This window comes from Dermacentor albipictus, chromosome 6, assembly GCF_038994185.2.
Source record: "Dermacentor albipictus isolate Rhodes 1998 colony chromosome 6, USDA_Dalb.pri_finalv2, whole genome shotgun sequence".
In the NCBI taxonomy this organism is placed as follows: Eukaryota; Metazoa; Arthropoda; class Arachnida; order Ixodida; family Ixodidae; genus Dermacentor; species Dermacentor albipictus.
Genome location: NC_091826.1, coordinates 28,293,122 through 28,319,577, shown reverse-complemented (window position 1 = coordinate 28,319,577; position 26,456 = coordinate 28,293,122). Strand labels below are relative to the sequence as shown.

Genomic DNA, 26,456 nt, shown 5'->3' with positions numbered 1-26,456 from the left:
TTATTATTCCAAGGAAGGCGTCGTCATCTTCGTCATCTTGCGGCGGCGGGTCAATGGCGGCGCGGGATAGGCCATCGGCGTCTGAGTGTTTTCGTCCGGACTTGTATGTTACGGTGATGTCGTATTCTTGTAGTCTGAGGCTCCACCGTGCCAGCCGTCCTGAGGGATCCTTTAAATTCGCTAGCCAACACAAGGCGTGATGGTCGCTGATGACTTTGAATGGCCTGCCATATAGGTAAGGGCGAAATTTCGCTGTAGCCCAAACGATGGCGAGGCATTCCTTTTCGGTTGTAGAATAATTGCCTTCCGCTTTTGACAACGACCGGCTAGCGTAAGCTATCACGTGTTCATGTCCATCTTTTCTCTGGACCAGGACGGCGCCGAGGCCTAGGCTACTGGCGTCAGTGTGGATTTCGGTATCGGCGTGATCGTCGAAGTGCGCAAGTACGGGCGGCGACTGCATGCGTCGTTTGAGTTCTTGAAATGCCTCGGCCTGCGGTGTTTCCCACTTGAACTCGACGTCGCATTTAGTTAGCTGCGTCAGCGGCTCAGCGATGCGTGAAAAGTTCTTGACAAATCGCCTGTAGTAGGCACACATGCCAAGAAATCGACGCACTGCCTTCTTGTCGATGGGCTGTGGGAACTTTGCTATGGCAGCTGTCTTCTGCGGGTCGGGGCGGACTCCAGATTTGCTGATGACGTGGCCTAAAAATAGAAGCTCCTCGTAAGCGAAGCGGCACTTTTCCGGCTTCAGAGTAAGTCCTGATGACCTGATGGCCTCTAGTACTGTTGCCAGCCGCCTAAGGTGAACGTCGAAATTTCCGGCGAAGACGACGACGTCATCCAAGTATACGAGACAGGTCTGCCACTTCAATCCTGCTAAAACCGTGTCCATCACGCGCTGGAACGTTGCAGGCGCCGAGCACAGTCCGAATGGCATAACCTTGAACTCGTAGAGGCCGTCTGGGGTGATGAAGGCGGTCTTTTCGCGATCTCTTTCGTCGACTTCTATTTGCCAATAGCCAGACTTTAGGTCCATGGACGAGAAGTATTTAGCGTTGCAGAGCCGATCCAATGCGTCGTCTATCCGTGGGAGGGGGTATACGTCCTGCTTCGTGATCTTGTTCAGACGACGATAATCGACGCAGAAACGTAGGGTTCCGTCCTTTTTCTTTACCAGAACAACAGGGGATGCCCACGGGCTTTTCGACGGCTGGATGATGTCGTCGCGCAGCATTTCGTCGACTTGTTCTCTTATAGCTTCACGTTCTCGCGCCGAAACTCGGTAAGGGCTCTGACGGAGTGGGCGAGCGTACTCCTCGGTGATTATGCGATGCTTGGCGACTGGTGTTTGTCGAATCCTCGATGACGTCGAAAAGCAGCCTTTGTATCGTCGGAGCAGACTCCTGAGCTGCTGTTGCTTAATCATAGGGAGATTTGGATTAATGTCGTAGTCTGGTTCGGGAACCATGGTCGTCGGGGTAGATGCGGCGGAATCCGAGAGGACAAACGCATTACTTGTTTCCAGAATTTCCTCGGTGTACGCGATCGTCGTGCCCTTGTTGATGTGCTTGAACTCCTGGCTGAAGTTTGTCAGCAACACTTCAGTTTTCCCTCCATGCAGTCGAGCGATCCCTCTTGCGAGGCAAATTTCATGGTCTAGCAGTAGACGTTGGTCGCCTTCAATGACGCCTTCTACGTCAGCGGGTGTTTCGGTGCTGACCGAAATAACGATGCTGCAGCGAGGCGGGACGCTCACTTGATCTTCGAGCACACTCAAGGCGTGGTGACTACGAGGGCTCTCCGGCGGCATTGCTTTATCTGCCGACAGCGTTACTGACTTCGACTTCAGGTTGATGATTGCGCCGTGCTGGTCCAGGAAGTCCATACCGAGAATGACGTCTCGTGAACACTGTTGGAGGATAACGAAGGTGGCAGGGTAAGTCCGGTCATGAATGGTTATTCTTGCCGTGCAGATCCCAGTCGGCGTGATGAGGTGTCCTCCAGCGGTGCGAATCTGAGGGCCTTCCCATGCGGTCTTAACTTTCTTCAACTGGGCGGCGATGTGTCCACTCATTACGGAGTAATCGGCCCCTGTGTCGACTCAGGCAGTGACTGCGTGGCCGTCGATTTCGCCGTCACTACACCGCACCTCCACCAGATGTCACGTGGTAGTGACGGCGAAGAAAGAAGCAGTACGGTGGAATACAAAACTAGCTTTTATTGGGCGAACCTGTGCCCACAAAACAGGCTACACTTATAGCACAACGAAGGCGGCGAACACAGTCGGCGATCGTCGAAAATCTGATCAGCGGGTCAAGCGCGTCGGCTTTTATACAGTAATCATCGAATGTTCCAGATTAAACGTTGGGACCCGCATGCCTTCTAAAATGTTCTACACCATTCGTGTCAAGCGATGAAATCAGATAACACAACGTTCGGCGACAACAGACAGCGGATAGAAGCATCGATAACTTTCCAGAAACTTCGGATACATGCAGGCGCGTCCCGCGCTGTGCGATAACATTTGTTAGGCGACAAAACTTGTCGCCCGATAAAGACAAGTACACGTGTCAATATGCTATCGAACTGCGCAGTATTTCTGATCGCGGTGGAAATTTAGTGATGCCTTACATTACCTTCACAGCACTACCAGAGGGCTCTCAGGTGTGACCAGTCGAATATGCCGTTAATTTGGTCCTAGTTATGTTTTTTGCTGCAACCTCCATGTGTTTGTCATTGATTGATTGATTGATTGATTGATTGATTGATTGATTGATTGATTGATTGATTTTTTTTCATTCATTCATTCATTCATTCATTCATTCACCGGACACTTTCAGGCGGATGACAACTTCGAGAGGTACCTGACAACATACCCAGACGACTTCTCAACAGTTTATTACCAGGTAAGGCGTGGCTTTCAAGATGATACCTTACAGAGCCGCGTGGCAGTCTTAAGTGGGGGCTTTAGCTCAGACTAAACACCTCCAATTAGGTGGCTCGTAATTATATATTTACTGCATGAGCATGTGTCCTCAGTGGTCGTGTTTGTTCTGGCTGTTTTTTTCACACGGATCTTTTTCCTCAAGCATTATTTTAGTCTCACGAAACCAAAGATTTAACAATACAGTTTCCCGGTTTCTCTGGCCGGCGATGCGAAATCGCTGGTATGCAGATTGTTTCCTGAATGACGCCACAGATTACTAGTGCAGAAAGACTGAAAGTTGGGCAAATTGATGCACGACGCTCAAAATACTTAATTCTGCACTGCACCATTAATTCGATGTAACGCTCTTCACAGTAGGCGATGACGTAGTGTTAAACGTTTGGCCTCTCGGCATATATACGCCGTGGTTCCTAAGAGATTCTGCCCATGCGCAGAAGGCCTAGCGTATCGAGGCAGCGTGTCACGGAATTCGACAATTTCCGGGATGGTGCACTCTGTCTGGCTTGCAAGGTCCAGTTACACTGCATCCGAACCAAATGCGAGTTCCTGCATATGCAGCTGCAGAGCTCTATCACGTTGCTTGCCATATGTTCCACATCTTCCTTCTATCGTCATCGTCACCCATCATGCCCCTCTTTCTTCCCTCTTTCTTTCCCTCTTCCCCTTCCCCAAATGCCGAGTAGCTGGCTAGAGGAATATACCTCAGGCCGACCTCTCGGCATTTCGTATCATTAAACTTCTCTCTCTCTCTCTCACGTCAACGGAGTTGCTACGTTAGCAGCCTTCACAGCTACGTTAATAACTCTGTTTCGGCCGCGCAGGTTGTGGTACGTGGCAAGATTGTGGCACGCGGAAACGCGGATCAATCGGGCCAGTATAAATATCACGTGCGCTTTAAACTCACAGAAGAGATGGTCCCCAAGTTTAGGTTGCTGGTATTCGGCTTCCACCAGGGACACGTGGTAGCCGACTCGGAAGACTTCGAGATGGCCGAACGCTGTTCCTTCTCATCTACGGTGAGTATGCGTGAGTTTAACATCGCTTAGGTAACGCAAAGCTATGTCAAAAGAACCTTTTGCATTAAAACCAGTGCCACCTTGCAGCGATAAGTTAGCGGTTATCGTGTTGCGGTGCTAAGCTCAAGTTTGCGGGTACAATCCCGGACGCAGCGGCTTCATCCAGATGAGGGCGGAATGCAAAAAAAGGGCTCGTGTACCGAGATTTTGGGGGCAGGATTTGAGCAACCCCGGCAGTGAAAACGATCCGCAGTCCCCCACTGCGGCGAGTCTATGTTCAAACCGTGGTTTTGGCACATAAAACCCAAGAATCTAATTTATTTGAAATCAGTGTCAATGAGAAACACGTGTGAAGTGAGACTATAACACACATCAATACGGTTTATTGATAAACACTGAAAACAATATGACATGCCAACATATCACGCACACACATTAATCTCGTACGAAAATGTACCACGTGCTTCTTAACGTAATAAAATTTGCAGTTTCGCCCATAATGCAAAGTAGTGATGATACAGCTGACGAAATAATGCGTGCAGTAAGTCACGCACTACTTCGGGCGGTATCGATTGACGTAGGCACTTGCGGATGCCTATGAACAACCTGCTTTCGAGAAGAACGAAATACTTCTAGCCCGAGTTTCCATGTTTCGTGTAGGTGGCGCCTCAGTGATAGTGTAGTGAATTGTGTAGGGACACGATTTCGTACCTCCCCTCCCCATGTTTCAGTGTTTTCAGCCGATTTAGTTCATATTCGTATACATCGGCACTGGTTTACGGATAAGCAGCGAAGTGTGATGCGAGGTGGCCATATTAAAGAAGGCGCAGCAGCAGTGTTCCAGGAGCAGTGATTTTTTTCTTTTTTTTTTGCTAGAATGATCGGGAGAGTGTGTGTAAGTTCGAATAGCTTTTCTTTTTCAGTTCCGGAGTTCAAGTCCTCCCACGGCTCTATGACTGTCTTTATTTCTTTACAAAAACTTCGCAAAGGACTCTGTGATAGCAGCGACCGACACTGGGGGTAACATTGCACACCAAAGTGACTAGGGCATTTAGCCCAAGACAGGTACTGCTGTGAAATCATTTGAAGCATGCAATGTGATACGGCCTGTTCAGCAGTTATACCTGAAGAGGCGGACATTACTTGTACGGCAGATAAAAGCATTATGTGAGCTAACCAGCAACGTTTGAATATTTACTTTTAATCATTCACTTTAGGACGCGAATGCCAATTGCAGAATTGGAGCAAAGCGCTGATAAATTCCTAATCATTTAGCAAAAATGATGTGCTTTCAACAAGTTTCGAAAAAAACCGTCCGAATCCACGGTGAAAATCCACACAGTATTGACGTTGCATTCGATAGGTTTTCAAAAGCATACTTGTAGCAGTACACAACAATATTAACATCAATGCCACGAGAGGGAGAGAGAGAGAGATGGAGTTAGCGAAAAAGAACGGAAGGGCAGGGAGATTAACATGTGAGAATTCCGGAAAAATGGATTTGAAGAGATAGAAAAGGAGAAAGAGGAAGCGAAGCGAAAGTTGGCGCAAAACGCTCTGAGGCAGCAGAACAAGTGAAGTGCTCGTTCGGGTGGGTTGGTGGCATTCTACGACCCAATGACGAGTGACGAGACAGACACAAACGACTGTGTACCTCTCTTCTCTCTCGTCACCGGCTCCGAGTTTGTGCGCAAAAGCCTGCAGTCATTGCTCATTTTGCAGGCTCGCAGATTGCAGGATCCGAGGTAGCGCTCCGCTTGCGTTTAGTGCATACGTTCGCTGTGACCACGGCACTAGCGCTTGCCCTTCCATCGGGCGGCCATGGCCTTGTTATCTTTTGAGTTGACAGTTTGCAACGGTGTAGTGTGTCTAACGCAGTAAGCAGCAAACTACCCCTACGTGAGTATGAAAGAAGGTTTTTAAGCAGATTTTGGGGATGGCTCTCTCCATATTGGGGCTAGTCTCCGAATTGGTGGCGCAAGCGCAGACCTCCGAGATCTCGGCTGTGAATAAAGCGCCGAATCGAAGACTTTGGAACTGATCACGCAGCTGGGTCTTTATTTTTTGCGGCGCTTCACAATATACAGCCTTAGAATCATGATATGTAATGTAAATATGCAATGTAATGTTATGTAAGGCCCCTTCCAGGGGTCTTTGAGGACCAATAAATGATGACGATAATGAATGTTCGCCGTCTGCGAGGCGGATCTCGCTTCGAGACACTTAGCATCATGCATCGAATATTCTGCGTGTGCAGAAAAGTTCTCGTGTTACCAACGAATAATAATAACTAACAAATTGTGCGACACAAGCAGTTGTTTGTCTCCATAGTTTTTTATATCTCCATGCTTTTTATCCAGTTGACTGTCTCTGTTTCTATCACTTTGTTTTTGATGCTTCTCCGTTGTCTAGTTACAGTTTCACTCAGCCTATACTTGGCTGCCAACTTTCTTGACTACTTCCTCCGTTCTGTGTCCGCGCTCTTTCGGTGCAGATACTTGTGCACCTTAGCCGCCCATTCATTTTGATCCATGTTCCTGAGTCTTTCTTCAAAACTAAATTTTCTCTGCGCTTGCCTGGCTTCAAAAGGGGCCCAACCGATGTCATTCTGCACGGCCCCATTTGTGGGTTTACCGTGGGCTCTCAAAGCCAGCAGGACTACCGACATTTGGTTAGCATCCAACTCCGACAAGATTATGCACTTTTAAGCACAGAATGACATTTGCGAACATTAGCGCCGACGCCATTACTCCTTTCCGGATTGCGCGCACCTCCTAATATATAATGTGGCCCCAAAATGCTCTGTGTATTATAATTACTGCATTCCGCTTCCGCTTTATTTTCACGTTACCTTGGTGGGTGTTCGAGTAAGTCTTTCCTTCGTTTATATATATGCCGGAGTACTTTATGTTGCCTGACTATGGGTATGAGTCGCTCTTGAAGGGACACAACATAATTACGCATCTCGCCGTTAAAGATTATAGAGTACGATTTCTTCTTAGTGGGCATGCTGCGCCATCTAGCGGTGTGGCTATGAAGTCATTGAGTGCGGACTTCGTGGCGGCAAATTTCAAAGAGTTCCAAAAGGACTTCTTCTTGGGCAAGTTGGTGCTTAGATTTCCTAAGTATACTTTGTGGCGCAAAATACATTTCTGGAAAAGGGACAGAAGAAAGGGAGACAGTGAAGCGCCAAACTACCAACTGTTTAATGACAGCCTGAACAAACGTAAAGAAGAAAATACAACTTCCGCTCATGCGCAGGGAGCCAAGGTGTGGCAGAACAACGTGGTGATGGTAACATGCTTTGGATGAAGCACATTTCTGCTGAATATAATACGATAGATGTATCGCTCACACAATCAGACCCTCTCTTTTTATTATAAAACGCTTCCAACAACTCCCTTGCAGTTTGGTCTCTACTTCTGCCAAGAATCAATACTCTTTCAAAGCATGGCCTACAACGACAGGCTTTACAGTGCGCAGGAAGATGCGCGTTCTCATTCTTGCCGATGCTATTAGCGTGCTCCCTCAGGTAGTTTGGCGCTTCACTGTCTCCCTTTCTTCTGTCCCTTTTCCAGAAATGTATTTTGCGCCACACAGTATACCTAGGAAATTTCAAAGAGGTTCATTGAAGATCGGCAGTTACCCAGTGGCCGAAGTTCGTCCAGCGGTTGGTTTCGAACCCGGTTAAATTTCCTCAGCACAGCAGCCTAATGCTGTATCCATTAGGCAATGGACTACTGATTCACCCAGCACCTGGCAGGTAGAAGTTTAGAGGCCTAGACAAACAGACAGGCAGAAAACAGACAGTCCTTTGAAAGGGCATGCAGTTCTCAAGCTATACTAATCGCATCAAAACAGCGCTTAATCCCGACCGTCCCTTTTCTGTGTGTTAACTGTGCAGATAAAACTGTTCATCAACCGGGACCGCGCGGAGCCCGGTGATCAGAAAGTAATTGGCGTCCAAGGAAAGGAGAACACGATAGTTGGTCTACTCGCTGTGGACAAAGCTGCGTATCTTCTCGGCGACGCCACCCTGCTCACGAGAAAGAAGGCAAGTTGAAAAATGTACGCCTAATCTTGCAGAGATAGCTAGATAGAAGTCTGGCCTGGCTATTGTAGTCTCTTGCAGCTGTCATCGATAGGCAGCAAATATATGTGCAACTAGTTCCAAACTAGCTTGCTCCATCTAGCACGTTTGTCATCGTTACGGCGTTAAATTACAGATGGTATGAGAATGAAAAGATGACAAATGGAAGGGAGTGATTAACATTAGAGGAAACGGGAATCAAAAGAATTTTATACATGGGACAACCTATCTGTAACTGATGAGCATTGCAGGGTGTGTTGCAGTATGGTGGTGCCACAAGAACGTAACCCCCAAAAATCAGTACAAGGGGGGAGATTGAGCACGACGAGCAAAAGTCCTTACAAAGTCCGCTTACCCTACAAGGAACTGAAGGACTAAGCATCTTACAATAGCCTTGTCATTTGCATCATCATTGACAAAATATAGCAAGAAGCTGTAAAGAATGAACTCATGATGGTTTCTGAATAGGAAAGTCTTGAAGTAAAAAATTTCGCTATGGTACCGGCATTAAATCCAGCTTACCTTGGTTACGGCTCATCCGCAAGACTTAGAGCAAGCAGAAGGTAGAAGCAGAGCTAGGAAGACTTAATCGGCAACTTGTAAAGCAATACAACTGATTAACCGACATGGGTTGAGCAGTAATGCGCAAAGCCAAATGAAAATTTCCTGGCGAATGCAAACCCGGCGAATGCAAACATTCTGTGTGGCGAATCGCTTTGCAGCGGAAATGTTTTGTGCCCACCGAATTTGTCACCAGAGTCTTAAACCCCTGTTTGGCAGCTATTTGGGGCACTTCGCTCACACGACCCAAGTTGCGGCCCAGGCGGAGGTGTCACGGCGGAAGAGGTTCTCGCTAACGCTGGCGTCCTGATAATTTCGGCTGAGGACTCCACGGACATCATCACTTCAGGTAAGAGAAAAATATATAAGGGGCTCACGGTTTAACCTAAAGTGCAATGTGGTGGCACCGACTAGTCGGAGTATTATAGGAGGTATTATTGGGGACTTTGTAAAGCCGCAACGTCTGTGCAGCTGTCAGGTAAGTCTGGTTTCCTGCCGCCACTGTGAGGAATGAGTGTGGGCAGACTCTAGTAGGCAGTCACGTACCCCGCCCGACGTTTGCATAGCTTCAGCTGTTTCTGCAGTGTCCCTTCACTGAACGACTATATGCCGACCTAATAATCGTGCCGCCTTACAAGCAACGTATCTATGTGAACGGTTCCGGCTGCAAAGTATACGATAAGGGCTCCACATTCACTACAGCACTCATTGCACTGACCTCGAAATTGAACCTGGTCCTGCGCGGCGTTTCCATACGATTGTTTCCCACTAATTGTGTTATATAAGTGCAGCTGCGTTGTTTCAAAGTCACTGTTTGATGGAATGTGTATAGCTCACACATTACAAGTAGGCAGTTTTTCGCATTCATGAGCTACGTCGTGAGTGTGGGCCCAGCATTCACACATCAATCAAGGATGGGATGCCGGGCAATGGGGCAGTAATAAACTTAAGCGATCGTGTGCCCTTATGGTCTAACGCCTATGAGGCCGCACTTCTGCCGTCCAAAACGACCACGCGTGATAGCTATACAGCAGGCAATATTGCAGCATGACGGGCTTCTTGGTTTGCTTCTCTCTTTTCTTTGTAGTTTACTTTGTGTTGGAGCCCGTACTTTGTCTTGGAGACCGACAACTTGAGAACGAAGATCCAACTTCTGCCAAGACGTCTCCATGTAACCATGTTCGCTTCGCAGTAGCCAATGGCACGTTCCTCGTGTAGGCGCTGAAGCATGCCAAGATCTTCCTCCGTCATTTTGCAGGGGACCAAGCTTGCATTAGCAGTCCCATATTAAGCGGCGATAACGCTATAAATGTCAACACCGCTTCGATACCAAGAGACAGGTATCACCTGAGCTCGACCAACCAGCGAAAAGTTTGGACGCGAGTCCTGTGCTCGCATGCATGTCTATCCTTCGCGATGGTGACGGGAAACCAGTGTTGCCTTACGTGCACAAAGAGCTGTTGGTGGTGACAAAATCTTCACCATGACATCTCCAAGTGACTCTAGGCACAAGAGCAATGCCACCCAGTGTTGTAAAATCCATACACTTTCTTTATACAGGCCCACAGAGAAATTTATAAATCTCAAAAATTTGTCATTACTGCGACTGAGGAAAAGTGCTGCTGACTTTTATAGCAGCTATACAACGAATCTTCAGTAAGTTTGTGTCATTGCTTCGAAATTGAAGTTCATTTATTCGTAAGAATGGCCAATCGAGGTGCAGTTGAAGATGCGTTTCAAGAAAACGTATCGCAACTTTGGACCGACGAGAACTCCATGCGCTTACTGGACTGGTTGTGCATTTTCAATTGCCTGCTCGAGGTAGCAATGCTGCCACTTCAAGGAATAAATTCGCTAACGCGTGTATAAGCAACATTGATGCTGACTGGAAATACTGATACCCGCCGTGGTTGCTCAGTGGCTATGGTGTTGGGCTGCTGAGCACGAGGTCGCGGGATCGAATCCCGGCCACGGCGGCCGCACTTCGATGGGGGCGAAATGCGAAAACACCCGTGTGCTTAGATTTAGGTGCACGTTAAAGAACCCCAGGTAGTCAAAATTTCCGGAGTCCTCCACTACGGCGTGCCTCATAATCAGAAAGTGGTTTTGGCACGTAAAAGCCCAAATATTATATTATTAAATACTGATGATTGCTGCTTATATAGCAATGCTTGCAGTATCTCCCTTTTTGCAAGAATTACCGTTATAAAAGAAGTAGGTAGTTGAGAGAGAGAGAGAGAGAAAGACCGCATGGCGCTCGCTATAGCAAAATTTTGTTCGTTATTTGCCATATTTCAGGTAAAAGTGCAAAAAAAAAAGATTTGGAGGACGCTTCACCATTAAGAGCGGAACGAAATCAAGTTCAAAGACACCTGACTTCTTTTCATGCTTCCTGGCAACTGCACCTTATGTAACCGTAACTTTTACAGGGAAACGCTGGCGGCAAACGCTATGCACGAAGGCAAGCTTTCTGGTAAAAACGGGGGGCCTTTTGCGTGAATCGATCACCTGTTATCGTTTCGCACTTTTAATATTTCAGTCTGAGAAGAGCTAACATGAATGAGAAGCGCTGTCAGCGTTTTTTCTTTCCCATTACATTTGTTTGTGGGCTGCCGTTCTCAAAATACCGAGGAAGAAATTCCGAGGAATAACTTTCTCAAGAAAGAAATAAAGGTATGAGCAACTTTGGTGGTAGTAGAGTGGTTTGGTATGCGTGGTTCGGAAGTTGGTTCGAAATTCTTTTTACCGAAGCGACGTCCGACGCCGGGTTTTCTGCGACACGAGGGACTTAGCACTATCGAGTTAATGCGTGCTCTATGATCTTTACATCGGTCGCAGCTACGCAACCACAGCTCGTCTGTTGAAGCTGTGTTTCACACCACAAATGGTCAAAGGCGAAAACGCATATATTCCTGTATTTTCAAAGCAGGAAATCACAGCCGATTTATGAATTACCTGTCCTAATATTCCTATCATTCAGTGTCATTTAGAAAATTTTGAGCTGGCTCAAACGAAAATCAGCTACGTCACGACCATCCCCTGCACCTATATGTCTTCATCATCTGTAACGTTTTAGATGCGGAACGTCCACGAAAATATGCATGACCATCTATATGTGTGATACATTACCTTACCTGTGTCAAAGTAGTTGTTTAATAAGTGGTCGATAAACATAAATTTCTACCGTATTTTGAAGCATCTGCACCTGTGGGTTTGCTTGCGGAGTGTTGAAAACAGTCGTCACAAATACTACACTGCACAAAGGCGACTGCTTCCTCTTGTCTTCGTCTGTTTCAGAAAACAATTGTGCTGCCAGGGCTCATCGTCGCAAAAGAGACGTTCGCGAAGCACGTAAGAGCTACGTCTGACTTTGTATATGCGTTTGTGTACTGAACTCATGCACAAAACTTTGCTATTCATGTACTCCTGGACTCTGTAGTTTTTATTCATCCGGGGTTCCACTCAGTGTCTTATTTTTTACTACAGTGTCCCTTTTTGCGCATATTTGTTTCCTATGCTAAGTGACACAGAGCAGCCGGTGCCGCCATAAAGGCACCAGCCTCTCCTATTATTCATTTTAATAAGGAAAGGAGATACATCGTATGAAGAAATGTTTGAGTAAAATAAATGTTTTGGAGCAGCCATGGACATATATGACGGTCGTCGCGGGTGGTAGTTGCATCTCCTCAAGAAATATTTCTGCGTTTTATCACCATCGCTACCAGTACGATGTTGGCGGGACGTTGTATTGGTCGATTTCTCGTTTCTTCTGAATAAAGTATGAGTGCTGAGCCAATCTATACCTGTGAATGTGTACAAAGCTGGAGATAATTAAACATTATATTTTGAACTAACTGGTTTCACCCATGTCTAGGGGAGGGGCAAATTAAACAGCTGCAATTTAGGAAACTCTAATAGCTCGCTCGACGTTGTCCTTGTCGACATGAATATCCGTGGCTCGCGCCCACAAAGAAGAATTGGTCAAGAATGAGGTGACTATGACAAATCATCAAATATAACGGACAACGCAGTGGCAGAGTGCATAGCACGACTTAGTGGCAATTTAAAGGACAGACAGAGACAAGCGCAAATATTTCAAAAGTGTGCCACGAGGCTACTCGGACAGCAGTAAGCAGTTGAATGCTCGCGCCAGATAATCTTCTCACTGAAATAAAGCAAATGAATGTTTTCGTACTGAAAATACTTTCACAAGATAGCCTTCTGACTGAAATAAAGCACCCGAAGTGCACTGTAAATAGAGCTATGACGGGCTAGCTGGTTCGAGGACATTCCGAGAAAAACAGCGCAGCAACAGGAGCATTCGTCAACATCGCCTGTATTGTTTTGTCTTTCATTGCTGCTGTTGCTGCGATCTTTTTCGCTCAGTTGAAAGTCTGCGCCTCAGAATCGTGTCAGAAGACATACCTCTGACAGACTAGCATACTATCAATTTCACCCCTTCAAACTTTGCTTAACATTGTCATCGGTTTCTCTTCTTTCTCCAGGGTTTCGATTCACCACTCCATTAATGCGACTCTGTTGTGATGTGGGCACGTTGCCGGACAGACTGCGGAGGCACTGCTCCACTAGGGAGGACATCATCCGGCGCCACTTCAACAGCCCAGAAGGCAACGAGTGCGCTGACGCATTCGCTTACTGCTGTGCTCGCACATTCCAATTCAAGGACGGTGGTACGTAGTGTTGGATGCCGATTGCAACGCAGTAGCATATTAATTCCACATGCACACACACACGCGCGCAGGCACACACACACGCACGCACACGCACGCACACGCACACACACACGCACACACAAATGGACTCAAGAAGACGATGTAAGCAAATCAAACGCGATAAAACGCAATGTTTGCTACTACATAGCTACATATCTGAAAATCACAGCTAAATACCAGGGCTCCAAATGAAAGAAATTGCGCATAAAGGAATCGCCAAAAGCTGTCCGTTTAATAATGAAAAAGACTGTCGCCAACACTACAACTATGCACCAACAAGACGACACGACCGGAATTCAGGCACTTCCTAGATAGTGACGCCTATAGTAGACGTCTATCTTACGGAAGCGGACACAACTGCGAAAGATCTCTTGATGCTGGTCGTTATTCTAGCATTGTGTGGGGGCGTGCGCTAATGAAACGGCTGCAGTGGCACAACGAGAGACGTAGACACTGAGTGGCTACAAAAGGCAATTGTGGACACACGTATACCAGGAACCACACAGCACATAGTTTCCTCTCGTGGCGACAAGTACGCCCTTGTTTGCACCAAAGCTATAGCTGCACTCTTTTATTCTTTCTGTAGTGCGTTAAACAGTAGCACAAAAAAATTTCAATTTGTCTGCGAAGAAGCGGTAGTTTGGGTAATGGCGTTTAAACATCACATAGAAACGCATAACCTATGAGAGATGCTTCAGCGGAGTTCTATGAATAGCTTTGACCATCTGGAATCTTTTTATCTGCGCCTAAAATGTAGTTGAAAAGCCGTTTTGCAATCGGCCCACACAAAAATGCGGCTGAATAATACGAAACTCAGCCAGTGATCTCGTGTTTAGCATCTCAATACCATAGACAATGAGCTACTACACAACCATGGCGAGAAGGAGCGAAACCTTTTTTTGAAATGCCTCTCACATTCGCTTTTTGGTACGTTTCTATCATTGCTTTTGCAGGCCGGAATCGACCTGAATTTCAAGGCAGTCTATACTTTTTATTAATGTAGGCAGTAATAAGACTCTGCAAGCATGCATAATCACAGCCAATTGCAGCGGTTCTGCTTGTCCATGCGTCCGTGGTGGAATGGTTTCAATCTCGGACCTTTGTGTTAGAGGTTCTGCGTTCAAATCCTGCTATAACACAATTCTAATAATGTGTATTATTTAAAACGCATTAGTTTACTTAAAAATATTATCAAGTTAATCGTTAAGTCGCGAAGCCATTTAAAGCCACGAGGACGAAGTTTACGCAAATCATTGTACTACCCGTCGCTCCCATGCTCGCTGAACTGGCTTGCTTGAAGCTTCTGTAGACAGTCGCGCCACAGTTCTATCTAATAATTGCACGAAACTCTAAGGCGTCAGTGCGTCACACATGCAGCACAAATCTGTCACAGACAGACGTATGACGCGTCGCCTCCTGTCAAGAAAAGAAGAAGAGGGAAATAGCCGACGCCACTAATATGGGGTGTGTCCGCTAGTGCATCCAAAAGGGGAACGCGTAACCGCGAGAAAGACGTCGCAGCACTTCCATTGCTTCCCTTAGGACTCTGCCGGCGACGAAGGCAGAGGCCCATGGGAGGCCGATGTCTAGTGGCGATCTAGGAGCCCGTTTCTATCCACATATTTAGGCAGGCCTGCCAACGCTGGAAGGTGGTAGCGGGCCGGGAAGAGCAGGTGTGCATCTGAGGTAGCCGGGAGTCCGTACCATCGGTAGGTGGCAGAGACTTTAGCGCGCTCCTGGGCTAGTGCAGGACAGGTGCAGAGCAGGAGCTCGAGGGTCTCGGCGTCGCGGTACCTTCTGCAGGCCGGCTAGGCGATGCGTCCCTTGGCATGTAGTCTAGCCACCGTTCACACAGCCCGTACGAAAACGCAGGAGTATGGAATGGTCCCATCGCGAGAGACCGTCCTCAGGGAGGAGTTTTGGGGTTATATTGGCAGTTACCCTGGTGTACGGATGGCTGGAAGCGAGCAGCTGTTTTAGTCGCTGTCTGGAGAAGTGCGATGCTGAGACTACTGTAGTGAGTGGAACGGTTGGGTGGTGGGCGGTCTTGGCAAGGACATCCGCCTCCTCGTTCCCGACGATCCATAAGTGGGAAGGCAGCCAATGGAAGGACATGGCTACCCCCACTGCAGAGAGGGCTGGGAGTTTTGCCCTCAGAAGGGTCTCAGTAAGCCCGTGCCGATTGTGATCGGTGAGTGCCCGGAGAGTCGGTGGCGAGTCACTTAGAACCACCACTGGTTTTCTCGGGTGGTCCTCAGCCAGGAGATTTTTGAGCATGAGAGATGCTGGATGCACAAACCATCAAGACTGGATTAATTGCAGCGAATGCAGTGCAGTTCATGTTAACAAAACTTCTTGGCCAAGCTGGTGCAATTTGGAAAACATTATTTTATGGCACTAAAAAGACACACGTAAGGGAGAAACACTCACAGACACACAAAGTTTCCCCCTTGCGTGTGTCCTTTTGGCGCCCTAAAATCATGTAGTGCGGTTAGTGCGTCTAGACAGGAAGCGAACTCCTCGGAACGGGAATGAAAATGATCAATGTTTTGTTGCTTTCCCTACAGGGCCTTTGTTAATGGAGAATTCCGACCTACCAAGGGCTCGTGATGGAAGTAATCATCTCGACGTGCCGGGTGGTCTTGAAGAGGAAGATATGTCTGACAAACTGCTTAGGCAGGACTTCCGGGAGGCATGGCTGTTCGAGCAAGGAACAATAGGGTAAAAACAAAGCATGAGCTTTTGTACATACAAATTGCTGCTGAATGAACTCGGGCAAATCTCTGGCGTTCTCGAAAGTTAAGAACCAAGTCAAATCGTTGCCACTCGAGACAGTGAAGCAAATGTGCTTTTCAACGACACCATCGTGAATGACGTCATCGCGGCCGCCATCTTGGTATAGTGGCTCGTCGAGACGCTGAGCGAAAAAAAGGAAACCGCATACCACGAGCACGTTTTGCACTGAGCGACCTGCAGATAACAGTGATAATTGAAAATGTGTTGCCTTTAACCAGGAAAACCAGGAGTGTGCACGTGATCTGAAGCAGTGACGTCATCGTGGCCGGACATGTTCAAATACTAGCACGATGCGAAGCGGCGTTCGTGACGTCACTCGAAAACTATCTTTTTTTATTTGGGTCCACCACACACATCTCTCTATAATACTGTCTAAGATAGGGGACAAAATAAAATTGAACGTAAATCTTTTTGGAGGCAAATGGAGTGTCCACACTTGATTTACATACTAATAAATCGAAAGTGAATGACAAGAAAAAGAACCTCTACCTACTCCAAAGAGAATGAAAGCATGAGTATTGCGTTTCCAGGAGGCCCATCTTATTTTAAATTAACTGAAGCAAACTGCGTAACGTTCTATTTGTCCTTTGTGCTAGCGAATAATCGTATCGTAAACAAGATACGCCAGCAAACCGTTTCCACTATATGATTTTGCAGATTAGCACAGCGACCAGCAAACAGTGTGCCTTGCTCTCAAATTATTAAATTATGCTAACGTGCTAAGAACGACAAACTCGGATTGAAAAAGAGTATATGTTGTGCTACCAAAGCCTCGGGCAGCGTGTATTTGATCTGTACTGGAAAACTTCATTATGGTCCTGCAGGACGCGCTTAGGGCGTAGCGGGCGAACCCCACGTAGGGGCCGAGGGGGAGTACGTGGTGGCTGCTACGCGGACCTGCTTGACGGAGACGACGCCACGTTCGATGGCTTTGATGGCCGGTCTGGCCATCAAAGCCTTCTAACGTGGTGTCCTCCCCAACCAGGCATTACGCATCCTACGTATCGCGGATCCGAGCACCCTCAAGCACCACACTGTCATCTTGTTACCCGCCCATCTGGGTTGGGTGCTGGGCGAAATTGTACCAAAGAAAGCAAGGTCAGAAAAGAGAACCACAGGGAAAGCGCTTGTTTAGCCTGATTTTGAACTTTCGTGCATCACGCAAAAAAGAATTTCAGTTTCATTAGTGATTAAGCAAAAACTGTGGCAGTCTCGCCCAAAGGGCCAAGCAGTGACAGCGATAGCAAAGTTTAGCGTTGCGCTCGAACTGCTAGGACGTCGCTCTGACTACATGCGAGAGCGAGATGTTTGCTCACTGCAGCATCCAAATCACCTGCTGCTATGCGGTGGAGACTGACAAGACCGGCGGAAAACCATCTACCTGAGTCAGCAGCAGCCAGTTTCTTTCTTCCTCGTTTTTTTTATGTTCGTCCTTGTAACCTAGCTGTAGATGCAGTTTTCTTTGTAACAGAAACTAGCCTCATGGCTATCGGTTCAATTATTGTGTGGTCATTTTATGCGTTCAACTAATAAAGCTGATTGATTAGTTGAATGATTAAAACATTTTACTAGCGTCACGTAGTCACTTTGACCGCGATCGGGCCCGATCCTGGTAGCCGCACTTCTTGATCGCTGCTATGCAGTCCAATGATTCGGATCTAGTTTGGGTAACTTCAAGCGCACGAGTTCCCTTTAGTGTGCCCAAAGCAATTATCAAACTTGCCTGATAAGATGAAAAGGTTGTATTATAATATTATTTATTTTTCGCAACGAACCAACGGGTAAGGCTACTATCATCTGCTGATCGTATCCAACTCTCAGAACTATATGGTCATTAGCCTACGATCAACAACCCTACGACCACAATGAAAATGCTCGATCGCGTACCCTGGTGACAATTGTCCGAATCCGTATCGAACGAGATTGTGGTCGAAAGTGACCATGTAGCAGCATTCAATCCTGATCGAACTCAGTCTGAATCGAGCCAGATCGCCATCGAAAGTGGCCATGTGACACAGGTATTAGTTAACGCTAGCATAACGCTTACTGCTCGTTCCGCTCGGACGAATAGATGCACATGGCAAATAGCCGGTGAAAACCCAAGGATGAAAAAAAATGTATGTGTGCTGTCTAACTCGTACACAATATGCATATATGTGCCAGCCAATCGCTTTCGCTCATGTCCCATAGTTCACGTCGTTTGACGTGTTTAAATAAAGCTGATGTTTTCTCCGCACACTTGCGTCCTCTTGTGTCCCTAATTTAAGAATGAGACATGCATGTCTTGGCAAATGTTCTGGGTGGTCTTGATCCCGTACTCGAAGGTAATATTAGCTCGAAACAACCAGATTTGGTTTTCCAATTAGTTTGCCATTTACATAGCAGAGCAATATCATTAAGTTGCGGGCGGACTCCATCTGACTAAGCTCTCTACTATTGACAAAAAGCAGTGCCTCATAACCATATTGTAGTTTTCAGCACGCAAAACCCCAGAAATTTTTTATTCGAAAAAGGAGGTGAAAAACAGGTGAATTGGGGCATTTTGGGCGGGCCTCGTTTTTAATTCTCAGGACGTGCCCGACTATAGCTTGCGTGTTCACAACGCTCTTGCCAGCTGCGGAAAGCAGAACACTTGGCCTGGCCTAGTGAGCAGAGCGTTGATGGTGTGTCCACATCACCTCGTCGTTTTCGTGCAGCCGGCCGCACTACTCGTCTCACCGTCACACTCGTTTTTTTGTTTTTTTTTTGCAGGGACGACGGCTGGTACAACCGTTCATTCAGTTTGCCGCACAGCATAACGACGTGGTCTGTTCAGGCAATGGCCGTGTCTCCTGAAGGAGGTGTTTGTGTCGCCAAACCTGAGGAGGTGGTGGTTTTCCGGAAAGTGTTCCTCCAAGTCAGCTTTCCCTCGACGGTCGTCAGGAACGAACAAGTCGAGATAGTGGCAACCCTGTTCAACTACGACACGGAATCGCAGGACGTAAGCGCTGACGTTCGATATGCCATTGCGGCTTATTTTAAGCTTTTGAGTCCAGAATTTGTTCATCTGCAGCCAAACGTGTTTCCTCGTTTGGCCAGGGCCCCACTTTGCTGCCTTCGGTTGAACTTTGAGCACTTGCTATGAAGAACTGTACCGGGCGGCTGCCCAGCGCCAAAGAAAGCACGCACTTATATGCTCGGTATTCTGCACTGTTACTATATTTACTAGGACAGTGAGCCGCCTGACACTGTCGGGCAACTTAAAACCGTTGCAAGCCGGATGCAGCGTAGACAGGAATCCATCCAAGATGCACTTGATGCGCTTGGATGGACTCGGACTCATTAGTTCCTCGATCTGTTCCCGCTCCTTGGAAACGCATTCTGTTTAGTGCTGCTTCTTTTTTTAAATTTGGTGTGCCAACAGTCTTACATGTTATCGGACCACTATACATGTGACAATATAGCTTTCACTCGCTGAAACATCCCGCCCAGCTGTTGGGGATGTTGCGAAAAGCTGGGGAGGCATTCTGTAAGTGTCCATCTCGTGAACTGTCGCTTCCGGTCACCTAAGATCAGCTGCAGCTGTACTAGCGAGAAATAGACTGGTTAGGGGCGCAAGCCTCCTTCTCGCTGGTACCGCAGGTTAGCCAGATAGCACTTCAGCAGCAGCCGAAGTGGACACTTAGGAATAGCCCCCCCCCCTTTTCACCTTATGTTATACCCTGAAAGTGGTCCTTACGGGACAATAAATGATGATGGTGATGAGCACTCTGTAGCGAGAAGATTTTATGACAGCGAACAATTTGACACGGAAGCTCCTGCAAAGAAGTCAAAGTTATGAGAATTGGCCATGCGTTTGTAACGCACAAGAGCTCATGTAACGTGCTCAAATTACATTATAAAAAACTCGAGGTGGTCGGCATTGATCCGAAATGCTCCACCTACGGTGTGCTTCAGAATGATGTCGTGGTTTCGATGCGTAAAATCCCAGAATTTATTGTATCCTTCCGAGTCCGCCGTGGTTGACGGAGTCGGTGGAATCTATAAACTAGATCAGGTGACGTGATGTAAGGTATTCTAGTAAGAAGAGTGAGGCTTGTGTTATAGCTATAAAGTGGGCGCGGGGGGGGGGAGGGGAGGGGCAATGCTAGTAAAGTATGTATACAGTCGAACCAGCTTATAATGAACACACTTATCCGCGAAATACTATAGTTTGATATATTGGGTAATTCCGTATACTCACCTACATCGAATCAGAAGAGCCTTTGGGGATGTATTCGTTATGTGTATTTGCGGATTTATTGTCTTCCGTGAAGAAAAGATGGAAGAGAAGAAGGAATCTAATTTTTTAAAACAACAATACGCGTAGTAGTTAGCAATTGGGGCACGTGTATTCAACAGTTTTTCAGTTTGAATAAAAATGGTGCCTCGATTGGATCATGCCTTGACACGCTTCTTGCATGCTTTCGTGCATTCGCGAAGGAAACGAAAGTACAATAACACCCCTGAGCACTACACGTGTGGCATACGTGCTCCTTTATGGCGCTGATTGCGGACGATATATCCGATGTTTAGTTCGGTATGAGTGATTTATTTTTTACTGAAGCATCGCGGTCGGTATGTTTTGCGTGTTCGATATAGCAAATAATTCGCTTTGTCCGCTTTGGTCATGTTCGCGTTCAGCTGTATATCTGTAAGCGTAGTTTGGTTTGCAAGGTTCAAATGCTTGCAAAAGTGAGAGATGAAAAAAATGGTGTGGCTCGATTCTAAACACTCCTGAATTATTTTCTTTCTTCGAACAATAGGCAACAATCTCCTTGTACGGCGATCCGGGCTTGTGCATCGCGTCGAAGCATCCTCGGCTGCCACACGCGAAGGTACTAAGAGTGGAAAAGAAGTCCGCCGGAAGCGTCAGCTTTCCCGTGGTTCCCCTGCGTCAGGGAACCTTGCCCATTCAAATTCACCTCCGAAGCACCGGTTATACCGACCGTGTTAGGAAGACCTTAACAGTTGTGGTAAGCATGAACTTTCTCAATAAAGTTGTGCACAGAAAATGAATGGGAGAGTGAAATTAGGAGAGAACGCATGTGCGTTTCGGCGGTGCAATGCAATCTACTCAGGAACAGCCGTTGTCAGCTGGGCGCTCAGAAGTCAGTACACCACGTGTGTGTGCGCGTGTGCGTGCGCGTGTACGCGTGTGTATTTGTATGTATGTATGTATGTATGTATGTATGTATGTATGTATGTATGTATGTATGTATGTATGTATGTATGTATGTATGTATGTATGTATGTATGTATGTATGTATGTATGTATGTGTGTGTGTGTGTATGTATGTATGCGTGTATGCATGCATGCATATGTAGAAAGAAATCCGCTTTGAAAAACGTAACAAGCTTATTTCGCAACCTTCGTTTTCTTTCACTGCCACATAAACCCCTACACTGGAGCAAAATCATTTCTTGCAAAACTCATGAGCATTTCTTGATGTGGATGTGCGTTTCTTTCTTGAATGAATGAGTGAAAGAATGATTTATTCAGTTATCATTCAGGATTATTCATTTATCACAGCTGAGCGTTTCGTGTGAGCCTTTATGAGGAACGCTAGTCATGGTGCCTGCATTTGGTGCAGAATGTAGCGTTAGACGTGTCTTGTGGTTTGTTGTGCGGACTCGTACGACACTTCGAGTGTCGCTTGCTCACGCAATCGTGCAGCTCTATCGCCGAGAGTTGCTGCTTGCTGATGAACAGATGAGTCCGTGAATTTCAAGGAATGAAGAAGCAGGCCTATTTGCGTGTTTGTGGTTTAACAGGTTCCAGCAATACGGACGCTCACTATACGCCGGACCGACGTGCGCGCCCCTTCAAACTCACATCTCCCCCTCCTCCTCGCACCAGAGATGCGAGCTTTAAAGCCGTTCGTTTTCCCCCAGTGTCCCATACGCGTGAGATTTCGAGAACCAGGTTCCCGTCACTCGGAGGTGTCGAAAAGTGTTCGTAGCACTACGACCACGGGGTCTCACCTAATCTTGGCGGAATCTGCATCAGCTGTTTGAACCCTTTCCTCGTATACGAGGCAACCGCAAGGCATGGGTGATTCTGGAAGTCAACCTCCAGGGGCTTGATGACCCGAGCCTTCACGGTTGTCATCGCCTCTTTGTTGACAGCGTGGGCCCCCGTCATTGCCCCGCGGGAAACTTACAAAGGAAGGCACTTGTCAAACGGAGATGTAGCAACGAGCACCACGTAGCATAAATTTCCGAGCAAGAAATATCGACCGGGTAAAACAATTTGGTTCTAATTTCAACGTCAAAGTAAACTCAAAATTCAAAGGTACAGGGTAGGCATCACATAAAATTGCAATATTAGTGTAATATAACTAATAATGTTTTAATCAATCGTTACGATAAGAAATGTAGGTGCATTGTACTGGTCATGTATTTGACGAAAATTTTCTATATTTCATCGAAATTCCTGGTGGGGTATATTACTCGATTACAAAACATACCAAATACGCAGCGTTTCCGACTTTCGCCTGTCTATAGGCGCGCAGAGTAGCACAATTTTTGGTTTTATTAGATTTCTTTGTGTCATGTGCAAATGTTGATAAAACTGAATTTAGTGTTCACGTGGATGCAAAACTAACCGATCAAATGTTATGCGCACACCATTTCTTTGCCCGTCACAAGGCTGAACGCTATGGGTAGTGAATGTTACGCTACATGAGTAACATGCATCTGATTGATCCTCAGCCTGAGGGGACGTCCGATGAACAGAGCTTCTCGGTGACAATTGACCCAAGCAATGAACAACGCCGGAGGAAGAGAGCCATTGTGACAAGGGCGTATAGAGGTCAGTGAACCACGTCCCTTTTCATCTTTGAAGAGTGCATTCGTGTCGGAAAGACTGCACTAATGATGTAGCAGTTCTTTTTTTGCACATATTAAAGCGTCCAAGTTATCTATTTCCATTATCCAAGTTATTTATCCAAGTTATTATCCAAGTTATCTTTACTCTATGCATTTATTAAAACATGCGCGTAGTTCACATTGACATACCGTATCATAGACACCAGAACACGTTTTATTTCCTCAGATGTATTGGAGGAAGACAATGGACGACAGGTAATAACTATAATTCCACGTTACCCCTACAACACAGTTCCGGGCACTGAGTCGTGCTCTGTTTCCGTCATAGGTGAGTACATCCGCTTTGTATGTACAAATACAGGCTTTGTAAGTTAATAAAAAGTGATTAGTGTCAGAGTAAACAGATTACTTTATGCCACATGATGAAATTGACGAATTGTAGCCGGTGACTGTTAAAGTCATATCCACTTCGAACGAATTATGAGGCTCACATTTGCTTCGAGATACGCGGTCACAAAGTTTGTGACGAAATCCAATGGCGGTCCAGTGACTCTTGAGCTTCAATGCGTAAAAATACATTTTTTTTTTCTAAACGTAACTGCAACCCCAATGGCCTTCACCTCAAACCTGGTGCTAGTTCCGGAATTATTTTCAAGTTGATGTGCGTTATGAAATCATGGCTGCAATTTGTCATTGCAATATCTGTGCTACAGTAATTAGTTGCAAAGTTAGTTATCAATATTTTGTTAGTCAAATATTGACTAATGTTTTGTGGAAATTACATCTGCCTCTGAATGTGGCGTAGCTCAAGAAATAGTATTGTGGTACATGTCACGGGCGACTTTTTGAAAAACGTTTGTTCACGATAAAATAAATCTTGCATGACCAGCCCTTGAGCTTCGAGCAGTCTCATTTGCACTGAGGGTTAGAACGAGCTGGCTAGCTCTGCGTGTCATTGTCAAGCCCAGTTTTATAATTTTCTGTACTGCGTTCGATTAAAAAAAGTATCTCTCTTACCACTACTCGGGGGGGGGGAAGCAGTGGCGTAGCAACAGGGGGGGGGGGGGCGGGGGGCCGTGGGCCCCGGGTGCAAGGGGCCAGTGGGGGTAGGGGGGTGTCATATACGTCTGAAGACACCCCTCCCGCCGACTACACCCGGAGGAGGAGCGGGATGACAGAAGACCCATGGGCCCCGGGTACCAGACGACCTAGCTACGCCACTAGGGGGGAGGGTTCTGTAAGAGTCCACCTAGTGGACTGTCCATTTCAGCCGCTGCCTATTGGCTAGGGCCTCTCTTCCCCTCCTCACTCGTACAGCTGCATCCAATCAGCAGTGGTCGAAATGGACAGTCCACTAGGTGTACTCTTACAGAATACCCCCCTTAACGACTATTAATGCGCACTGCGCAAAAAGCATGCAACTGCACGCATCTTACGTGATGCAAAAAAAAACATGCATGACACAGTTTACGATGCAAGGTCTTGGAGCGGGGGAGGAAACCAAGCAGGCGCCTAGCGTTTCTATTTCACTGCCTCTACCACGCCCTCTGTACACTTGCGAAAAGCATTGACGTCAACGGCTAACGCCCCCTGAACACAACGTAGCGAAAGCGCCAGCCGCCGTTTCCGCTATCGTTGTTGTTCTTGTAGCCTGTCACACGTGTGGCTCCTACCCACGATGGGGGATCGGCCAAGAAATGGGTGGATTATTCCAAAATAATGTGGAACATAAACTTCCTAACATCTATGGAATTAACAGTAAATAGCGTAGAATAACCTTTTAAAATAAAATCAGAAAGGTCATATTGAATGAGTAATAATTAGAGAGACCAAACCAATGTTAACCCAGGCTACCAGGCTGGGTCACTGTTACCTGGGTTAACCCAGTAATACTAGGTTGACTCAGAGCGATTTTCGTTGCTTAATTACTATGCATTAAAAAGCTATTTTGAACTGTTTTAAAATCAGCTGTTTGCTTTGTTTGTGTATTTTGTCCCGAAACAGCCTCTCACTTGCAAGGTACACTGGCCATAATTGCGGAGTCAGTGCACTTCGTTTGGCGTGCTGACTCACGCCACGTTAATTCATTGTGAACAGCGAATATATTCGTCAATCAAACTGCACCCCGCATTGAAATCGTTGCGAAGTACATAAGCAGAGTGTATGACGAAATTACAGAACAAAAAAAAATCCGAAAGCGTGAAACCAAACTCGATCTGCTTGCGTGGTAAGCGTGGTTGAAAGATAAGCATTTTCACCAGTTTATGCTGTTGCAGGCAGCGAAGCGGCTACCGTTGGGGGAGCGGCCATTGCGAACGTCGAGTCACTGATATCAATGCCCAAGGGTTGCGGAGAGCAGACTATGATGATTATGGCACCGGTCCTCTATGCGTACAAGTATTTAAAGGTGAAGAACATGCTAAACGAAACCGACAGAGGCAATGCTCTCAAATATCTTCTCGAAGGTAAGCGATACACCTGCGTCACTACTTTCCGGGAAGTGTAAGGGTAAATTTTCAAAATCTGCACAAAAAGCTCTGTGGCGTTTCAACAAGCAGTGTGTTTGAAGTACCATTCTATGCACAACAGAAATTCAAGCAAATAAGTGCGTGTCGTGACACGGTGTTACCAGGCCGAGAAATAGAATGGCGTCGCATTATTTATATCTAGAGGTTCAATGGCCTGCTTGCAATCGCCTGCTTGTTCCCGTGTAAATGTTGTTATATTTATTATTTATTATTTATATTTAGGATCGGGGACAATAAGCGAGGGTTGGACTGGTCGCCTGTCAGTTTAGCTGGCACGACTGGCTGGTTGGTTACCAATTCCTCTCCTGAAGCGTGACAGGTTGGTGATTGTGTTGATTTCAGAAAAAGAAATGTGTTCCAATTACTAGATGTCTGCAGAAAAAAAGAGCGTGAAAAGTGGTCGTACATAGGGATAGCTAAGACGAGATAGACGGCGAGCTGGATTTATAAGTTGGTTGCCTGGTCGTAGTGAATAAAAACACACGATACAAGAAATAAGCAAAGATGTGCTTGTTTGGACAGCCTGAGGTGTGCTGTTTAAGTATGCTCGATGGTGTCAAAAATAGCACAAGCATATCCCACTCTCGGTTGGATGAGAGTTGTACTGGCCAGTAGCTTTACAGAACAAGCTGACAGGGATAACTTGCGGCGCAAGTGGTCAAAGGAGCAGTTAACGGAAAAGTAATTACCTGATTTGACATCGTGATATTCTGGCATGACATCGCACAATTGCTGCACTGTGACAATGTGCTTCGTTTCCTCCTCTACTTTAGTGATCACAGGCATGAGGTAGCAAAAGGAAAGCTGTTACAGTTGATCACGTATTTGCAGTATCGAGAAGCGAGAACTGTTTGCCTGAAAGTACTCGAGAAAATTATCTTCGCATGATACGACACATGGTTTGTATTAAGTACATCAAAGTTTTATGTAGGC

At 46.5% G+C, this 26,456-nt stretch overlaps 1 protein-coding gene across 6 annotated transcripts in view; it reads left to right on the top strand.

Annotated features, from left to right (window-relative positions):
• The window catches only part of LOC135905091 (A.superbus venom factor 1-like), a 312,000-nt gene that overhangs the window by 246,094 nt on the left and 39,450 nt on the right, over nt 1-26,456 (top strand). For all 6 annotated transcript variants that reach the window (XM_065436075.1, XM_065436074.1, XM_065436073.1 and 3 more), the window contains 12 exons: nt 2,844-2,909; nt 3,772-3,966; nt 7,871-8,020; nt 8,837-8,966; nt 11,915-11,968; nt 13,123-13,308; nt 15,918-16,071; nt 18,898-19,126; nt 20,931-21,140; nt 22,879-22,978; nt 23,222-23,323; nt 25,272-25,460. In XM_065436075.1, the coding sequence (XP_065292147.1) occupies nt 2,844-2,909; nt 3,772-3,966; nt 7,871-8,020; nt 8,837-8,966; nt 11,915-11,968; nt 13,123-13,308; nt 15,918-16,071; nt 18,898-19,126; nt 20,931-21,140; nt 22,879-22,978; nt 23,222-23,323; nt 25,272-25,460 (1,765 nt within the window). The remainder of the gene's footprint in view (nt 1-2,843; nt 2,910-3,771; nt 3,967-7,870; nt 8,021-8,836; nt 8,967-11,914; nt 11,969-13,122; nt 13,309-15,917; nt 16,072-18,897; nt 19,127-20,930; nt 21,141-22,878; nt 22,979-23,221; nt 23,324-25,271; nt 25,461-26,456) is intronic.